The 8,839-nt window shown below is 49.5% G+C and overlaps 1 protein-coding gene across 1 annotated transcript; it reads right to left on the bottom strand.

Annotated features, from left to right (window-relative positions):
* Nucleotides 1–2,846: 2,846 nt before the first annotated feature.
* LOC132131370 (protein FAM200A-like) lies at nt 2,847–6,089 on the bottom strand. The gene is made up of 3 exons (XM_059543393.1): nt 4,649–6,089; nt 3,079–3,357; nt 2,847–3,010 (listed from the first exon to the last, which is right to left on the bottom strand). Exons 1-3 carry the CDS (start codon nt 6,087–6,089, stop codon nt 2,847–2,849), a joined length of 1,884 nt encoding a protein of 627 aa, XP_059399376.1.
* Nucleotides 6,090–8,839: the final 2,750 nt, after the last annotated feature.

Genomic DNA, 8,839 nt, shown 5'->3' with positions numbered 1-8,839 from the left:
AAAAAGCAAGCTCCCAACCCGGTGTCGGATGTGTCCGTCTGCACCAGGAAGGGACGGTTGAAGTTGGGTGCTCGGAGTACCGGCTCCGTTGTGAGGGCTGCCTTTATCCGGTGGAACGCCGCCTCCGTCTCGGGGCTCCACGGGACCTTCTCCGGTTGCCCCTTCCTGGTCAGATCTGTCAGGGGAGAGGCTAAGGAGGAGAAGTTAGGGAAAAAACAGCGGTAATACCCTGCCAACCCCAAAAAGGCCCGTACCTGTGTTTTAGAGGTGGGCCGCGGTGCGGAGAGGATTGCTGCCACCTTCTTCTCCTGAGGTATGATTAGGCCGCGACCCACCTGGTACCCCAGGTACTTAGCTTCAGAGAGGGCCAAGTGACATTTCCGGGGGTTGGCGATCAGGCCAGCCCGCCGCAGTTCCGATAGCACCCTCCGCAGCCGCTCCAGGTGGTCCTCCCAAGTCTCCGAGTGTATGACGACGTTGATGTAGGCCGCCGCGTAGGCCTGGTGCGGCCGGAGGAGGACGTCCATCAGTCTCTGGAAGGTGGCCGGTGCTCCGTGGAGGCCGAAGGGAAGGACCCGGTATTGCCAGTGTCCGTTTGGGGTCAAGAAGGCCATCTTCGGCTTTGCCTGTTCCGACAGAGGGACTTGCCAGTAGCCCTTAGTGAGGTTGATATAAACCGACCCTTCCCAGACGGTCCAACAACTCATCGACGTGGGGCATGGGGTAGCAGTCAAACTCTGAGACTTAGTTGAGGCGGCGGAAGTCGTTACCGAAGCGGAGGGTGCCGTCGGGCTTTGGAACCATGACGATGGGGCTGGACCATGGGCTGTGAGATGGTTCAATTACCCCTAACCTCAGCATCTCCTGTACCTCCTCCTCGATGGCGTGTCTCCGAGCCTCCGGGACACGGTAGGGCCGCTGCCGGACGATGGTTCCAGGTGGCGTGTGGACGTCGTGTTCCAAGACGTGGGTCCGCCCAGGCTGGGGGGAGAACACATCCAGAAACTGACTGACCAGGTGCTGCAGCTCGGTCTTCTGGGCGGCGGAGAGTTGAGGGTCCATGTCCACAACCACGGGAGTCGCCTTGGTGTAGGCCGAGACCTGAGGCCCAGTTCCGACCCAGCGCTTCAGGAGGTTAATGTGATAGAGCTGATCCGCTCCCGCATCTCACGCACATGTTCCTTGGTGGTAAGGTGTATGGCTGGTTGTTGTTCTCCGGTCTCTCGGGCAACGTCGATCAGACCACGGGGCTGGCGGCCGAAGAGTAGCTCAAACGGTGTGAAGCCGGTGGAGGCCTGAGGGACCTCCCGAACACCGAAGAGGACGTATGGCAGCATCTTGTCCCAGTCCCCAGTCCGGCCGTCACTCAGCGCAACATCTGTTTCAGGGTCTGGTTGAATCGCTCGACGAGCTCGTCGGTCTGGGGGTGGTACACCGTGGTACAGAGCTGCTGACATGAACGGGATGCCCTGGTCAGTCAATATCTGGGATGGGATGCTGACCCGACCAAAAAGCAGGAAGAGCTCCTGGGCGATGGCTTTGGTAGTGGCTTTTCGGAGGGGGGTGGCCTCAGGATAGCGGGTGGCATAATCCACGATGACCAGGATGTGTTCGTGCCCCCGGGCGGACTTCGGCAGCGGCCCCACTAAGTCCATCCCGATCCACTCGAAGGGCACCTAAATGATGGGCAGCGGTATTAGCGGGCTGGGGGGAGGGGTCTGTGCTGAGGCCCGCTGGCAGGTTGGGCAGGCTTGAACCCCCGGACTTCGGCCTCTAGGCCAGGCCAGTGGAACCGGTCACGGAGGCGCTGGACGGTGTTCTGCCATAGGGTGTGCGTTGGCTATCTCCATCACCGTTCCTGTCTTGCTGCGTGGGACAACCAGCAGCGTCTTTTCCTCCCCACTCCGCTGTGCGACACAGTATAGCAGGCAATTTTTAACTATGAAGTGAGGTGTGGGGTGGGGTGCCGGTTGGATTTCTCTTCCGTCCATCACTCTTACTTGGCCCCAGCAGTGTTTTAATTGGTCATCCGCGTGCTGCTCTTTGGAGAACCCTCCAGCCCCCGTCACCTGTTGGTACAGATCATAGTAGAGGTTAGGAGTTGGAGGGGGTGACTCACCATCTCTGGGGCTGTCCGAGGCCAGCAGCACGGGACGGCGTCAGGACCTCTGGGCTTCCGGGATGGGCGGTTCCCAGGCCGGGCCGGGCCGGCAGGCTGAGTAACGGTGGCGAGCAACTGGTCGATTCCTGGTCACAGTGCACACAGGTGATGGAGAGCTTAGTTTTGGCTTTAAACCGCGGGGGTAGAACCGCTGTCTTCATGAGGCTGACCGTGCTGCTGGAGTCCAGAAGAGCGAGGAAGGGGCGGCCGTTCAGTTTTACCTCCGCCCGCGGCGCGTTCTCCGTGTGCACGGCGCAGCCTGCCAGCCAAGGTCGTTGCGGAGAGCGGGGTGCTTCAGTGGGCATGGGTTCATCTCGAGGGCCGGGAACCGCCGGCCTGCTCACCGGTCGCTGGGTGTCCTCCGGCGCTCTCTCCCCAACCTCCCGGTGTTGGGTGGTCTCAGCCAGCTCAATGGCCTCCACCAGCTCGTCCACGTTCGCTGGGTTCCGCATGCCAGTTGCCTGACGAAGTGGGCGGGGAAGGGCCCACAGGAGGCGATCCACCACGACACGCTCCGCTACCTGGTGTGCCCATTGTGGTAAGCCCATTGTGCCTCTCCCGTCAGCAGCACTCCTCCCTGGGCCACGCCTCCCGGGTGGCCACTGTCTCAAACATCTGGAGGTAAGTGGTAACATCATCATGGGATGTCATCCTCGGCAGCAGCTGTGTGGCCTGAACACGGGGGTCAGGCAGCGGAGTATGTGCGCCGGCAGCCATACGGAGCGCGGCGAGCTCCCGTTTTAGTTTCCCCTTGACGGGAGGCCAAGTGCTCCATAATTTGTTGCTGGCGGATGCTCACCTCGGTGAGGTGCTTCAAGATTTCTTCCATCGTCGGGGGAGGAGCGCCACCTGGGGAAACCAGAGAAGACACGTGAGCCAACAGGGCGTGGGGCAAAAGAAAAACCACAAAAAACAACCAAACCAGTCCAACTGGGGAAACACCCCATGGGAAGGGGTCGTCGGTGTCTTCTTCACTGTCCTGCCCGCATTCTCCACCAGTGTTGCGGGGTGAAGGACACGACGAGTAGGTACAGGTGAGTTCCCCAAAGGGTGGATTTTATTGACAAATAGTGGGCCCGAAGGCGGTGGCGTGAGGTGGTTTGGTGCAGGGTGCTCGGCTTCCTCTTCGGTCTGTGCGCTGTGGGGGTGTGGGTCCGTTGTGCTCTCCTGTGTGCGGTGGGGCTGGCGGTCACACACTGCTCTCTGAAAGCAAGACAGATAGTTGGGATTAGCTGAGTCTCGTGGAGACATCTCTCACCTCTGTGTTCGTTTGCTGTGCTTAAGACCATGTCCCTATATAAGGACATTTCCTACCTAGGCCACAGCTCCAACCTTATATACATTTTTTTTCAATAAAAATATTTAATTCTGACTATTTATTCTATTTTTTTCCTTTAAATAGTTTAAATTTAAGTGACTTCTTTTTAAAAAATTGGGTTTAAGTTGGCTATAAAATCTTTGGCAAAAAAAAAATTATATGGTACAGCAGGGCTATTCAATTACAAATTCAATTGGGCCAGATTTTCAAACCAAGAAGGTTAGCTGGGCCAGTTATTTCAGCGGCGAAATAAACTCGTAATGACACATTTCAAAACCAACACAAACAAATGTATTGAATACATGTAAGGTTTATTCATTGTTTCTCTTTTAACTTTGGTCAGTTTGCATATCAAAAGGTGCATACAAATACAATAAAAGAGCTAACTGAACAGAATCTGTGGTAGCCCCTAATTTTTCCACTTACAAAAAAAAAACATCTCTTGCCTTGGCCTACCTAGGCTACATAACTGACCTATCTGATCACAAAGTGCAAAAAAAAAAAAAAAAATACTGCACAGTAGTAGATAAGCAATAACATTAAGTTTCCTTTTGAAACAAAATACTCATCTTGCTCACATTTGACCCAGGAACATCTCAAAGTGCATAAAAAAATACTGCACAGTAGTAGATAAGCAATAACATTAAGTTTCCTTTTGAAACAAAATACTCATCTTGCTCACATTTGACCCAGGAACATCTCAAAGTGCAAAAAAAAAAAAGTAAAAAAACAAATACTGCACAGTAGTAGATAAGCAATAACATTAAGTTTCCTTTTAAAACAAAATACTCATCTTGCTCACATTTGACCCAGGAACATCTCAAAGTGCATAAAATAAAAAGTGCACAGTATTCACAACTAGGCTATAACTAACACATGAATACAAGGTGGACTACTGCACATATTGCACATACTGAGGGAACATATTTTAAATCACCACATTTGTGATTAGGCATGCATTTGTTACACATCCAACATTATATTAATGTAGGCTACAATTACCCAGCTAATTTAGTGGGAGAAGTGACATTTTTTGTTTTGAACGAGAGCAGTGACTTTAGGCTCGTAAGTTGTCAATGCAATCCGAAGGCATTGGTGGAGAGTACGATCAGTCAGGGAGCAACGAGAGTTGCTTTTTATGGAGTTCATGTGTGAAAAACTTGACTCACATGTGTAAGTTGATCCAAACATACTGAGCATGACGATCGCTACTTTCTTAACGTTAGGGAACTGATGTACGTTGACATTAGTCCGAAAAACTGTAGGCCCGTTAGTGCAAAGCTCCTGTGCCATGGTTACAGATGACCGCATGTCAACAAGTTCGAGTGCGAATTTCCCCTCGTCAATGGAAGGAACCAGTTGCTTTGCTCTGGCGGATAAGTCCCCTTCTATTGCAACAGTGAACGGGTCTCTGACAAAAACTGCCATCTCTGTGGGCAGAACAAGTCCATCCAATCGAGCAGCAAAGTTCATTTTCAACCTCGCAATGAATTCTGTCATCACATCCGTGATTTGAGCGGGGGATGAGATGCATTTGCGGAGTGTCGGAAAATGCAGCATTCGGCCTGTGCTCAAATCTGTTGCGAAAAGGTCCAGTTTAACTGGGAATGCGCGCATCTGTTCCACAAGGTCGATTACAGTTTTGTCTCTGCCTTGTAGTGCCAAATTGAGATCATTCAGGTGTTTGAATATGTCGCTCAGAAAGCAGGCATCTGCCATGAAGTTGTCGTCCAGTATGCGACTCAAGTGTGTTTCTGCCTTTTTTTGCTTGCTGTTGCGGAGAAAAGTTATGATCTCCTCTCTGAGACCACAGAAACGCTCCAGTGCTTTGCCTTTTGACAGCCACCTCACGTCATTATGCAAAAGCAGGTCATGGTGCTCAGCAGACATTTCTGACAGCAGCATGCGGAACAAGCGGTGTTGGAGGCTTGATGTGGAGCGAATAAAATTAATTGTAGCCATCACGTTGTCCATGATCGTTTTGAGCGTCCCGCTTAGTTTTGCGCACAACACCACCTGATGCACAATGCAGTGTAACGAGATCAACTGAGGTGCAACAGCGGACCAACGTGCTGCCAAACCATTCACTTTCCCTGTCATGGATGGAGCCCCATCTGTCACAAGCATGCACACACGCGTCATATCCAGACCATTGTCTTTAAAAAAAGCAGAAATTTTCCCAAAGACTATATCGCCCGTTGTGTGTCCTTCTAAAGGCAGTAGGCAGAGCAGCTCCTCTCTGAAGCATTTGCTGTCAAAAAAACGGACATATATGCACAACTGAGCAGTATCAGTTTTGTCTGTGGACTCATCTACTGCTATAGACATAGTATCAGCTTTCACCAGGCCTCCTAACAATGTTTCATACACATCTGCAGCAAGAATTTCAACCCTACGAATGTTGGAAGTATCTGACAGGGGTACGTTTTTTAGAGCAGATACCACGCTCGTTTTGATTTTATCGTCATTTATCACCTCATCCACGACAGCCAGCATACAGTCCTTCACGGTTTCAGAGTCTGTGAATGGCCTTTTCTTTTTTGCCAAAATCCAGGAAACACGAAGGGATGCTGCGGTAGCTCTCTCTTGGGCAGTAAATGACCGCACCATGGTAGTACTGCTCCGGTTGTAAGATGCAATCAAACTTTGCACTTTCGCTGCCCTCTCTTGAGATCCCTCGGGAAAATTGGTGCGGAAAGTCTGGTGTTTCTCAACGTGGTGCCTCTGCACATTGTAATCTTTAAATACTGCGACGCACTCGTTACAAATTAAACACATCGGTTTGGCGTTTGGATGTGGCGGTAAAATAAACAAGTATTTGTCAGTCCAGGCAGGGTTAAACTGGCGGTTTTCATTGGCAATTTTACGTTTCAGTGTTGAGAAAGACATATTGATAGTAATCTAGGCTACTAACATTACCGGCACGCGCTCTGCATTGTTTGCGTTGTTGCTAGGCTACTTGGTCTGTACTACTGAATGAGTTTACATAGGGATGTGCGTTTTTGGCGGGACCACGGGCTGGGCCATTTGGAGGTTGCTTCCGGGCCGCATGTGGCCCGCGGGCCGCCAATTGAATAGCCCTGTGGTACAGGATAGAATTGAGTTCTAACAGAAATAAACCGCATGACATTTTTTTTTACCTGCTGTTAGCCTGAATGCACTGTAAGTCGCTTTGGATAAAAGCATCTGCTAAATGCATAAATGTAATGTAAATGTTAGATGTACATCATATGGTGCTACACACAGAAAGCCAAGGAGCATCTTTGCCCGCGAGATGCGTCACTTTGTCACTTTTCGAGTGCCTTTTCAGTTGAGCGCCCGTAATTATCAACCGGGCCCATATCAGGATGGGCATACTCCAGAAGAGACCACCCCACCCTGTCTGAATCACACAATGGTCCAATTACGGCACTGTCCCATCCTAGAGATATGATTCATTCTCATTCTTTCTTGTTTTTTTCTTTCCTCCAGGAAATAGCACTGAATCCCACTCATCCCAATCAAACAAGGGGCATGATGGTTATGAGGAACTATTTCAAGTGTTCAAACATGGGAAGTGTCCTTGGACTGCGTGTGAATAAGATCTGTGGCATGTCAAGCTGCTATCTTTGTCACCATTTGAGTTGAGGGGCGGAAGAATCAACTTCCCACATTGGGAAATCTTCGCAAACAATGGCAAATAGCAACATTCTTCTGGTGAATTCTCATCACGTCTTTTTTTTTGTAACCACCTACTACGAGTCGAGAAACATTTAAATTTTTGAATTTAGCAAACTTTCGAAGCCTTTCTGTCTGTTGACTACTGTGAGTCAAGAAATGTTTCAAATTCGATGCTACACCTCAACCTGAGGCCATCGACTGCGCAAGGATGAGCATCAAAGCCTGCCGTCGCATAACAACATTCACTGTTAATCAGAGCAGCACTAGATCTGTCAGCCTCCCAGCCACCCCCCTACTGTCCTGCGTAATTACTCCATTGTGGAAACAGTGATTACCATTCCCCTCTTCCCCAAAATGCTGGTCCTCTCCATGGAACACTCTCAGTAGTCTCTTGCCTCGATATTACAGGCTCGGATTTCTGTGCACTATTGTTTTCACAAATAACCGGCATTCTTTTATACGGCATCTAGACAAAGAAAAGTTTTGGCAAGGCGGATGGATGCTCCAATCTCTTTGTGTTTAATGCAGTGCGATGTGCATTTTACTGAGGGAAGACTTATGTGTGCGCTCCTGGAGAACCTGCGACGCGTTAAAGCGTGTCAGTTATGCTTCCTATCCTGAGTTCTCATTGGCTAGGACACATTTAAGCATTTTTGAACATTCTGGGTTACTTGGGTCAGTGTTTATGGCCACAGAGATACAGTATATCCATCTAATTTCAAGGCTTTTTGTCTTTCAGGCAAGGCTTTGTCAAGGTTTGAATTGAAGAACAATACAAACAATACTGTTGGGGGTTGTGGCCTAATGGTTAGAGCGTTGGACTTGTAACCTGAAGGTTGTGGGTTCAAGTCTCAGTACTTGCTGGAATTGTTAGTGATGGAGTGACTTTCCACTGTCATTACCCTACTGAGGGACTCTTGAGCAAGGCACTGAGCCCCCAGTTGCTCACAGCAAAAAATGGCTGGCCACTGCTCTGTAAATGCAAAGCACAAATTCTGTGTATGGGTTACCACATCGCTTCTAAAGTAATGCAACACATTTTAATAAAGGTGATCATTTTTAAAATCATCACAGTGTTGCTTCACACACTTTGAGGTCTGTCTAAATGCTGTTTATGCCATAGTGTGGTGGCTCCCTCCAGTTACACCACAGGACTTTGAGGTACCATTAAAACCATTAACGTTCCTGACAGATCACATCTCGACTCGACTGAAAGAAAAGTACCTGTACTCCGAAACTACAGATGCATCTAGGCGTCAGTCGCTTTGAGCTGCCTGTGGTCAAAGATGGCCTGAATTCTGTCTGTTTATGCCACTTTTCACCTACATGTTGCTGTAGTTGTTAACTACAAATTTCTTGCATTTCTTAAGGAATGGGAATTGCTGTGTTGGTTGAGCAATAAACCTCAGCTTGAATAAAGCCTGGGGGGGGTTCTATTTTTTTCTGAGCATTAAAAACAAGATGTGCTTTGCTGGAGGTTCCTGGAGAGTGTAATAACATTTGCATTGGTGCTTTGATTTAGTTGTGATCATAGATTCTAAGGAGGTGGACGGTTGGAAAGGACGCTTCTGGCCATGGGGGGCAACCATTGGAAGCTGATTGTTAACTAATGCAAGATCTTTGTATTCCTGGAGACCCCCCAGTTGCACGCATCTGCCTGGCAGACACACGCCAGTGTTTAGGTGAAGGGGGGCTTCGAC

This window comes from Carassius carassius, chromosome 48 (assembly GCF_963082965.1).
Source record: "Carassius carassius chromosome 48, fCarCar2.1, whole genome shotgun sequence".
Taxonomy (NCBI): Eukaryota; Metazoa; Chordata; class Actinopteri; order Cypriniformes; family Cyprinidae; genus Carassius; species Carassius carassius.
This window is presented reverse-complemented; position numbering and strand designations above follow the sequence as displayed.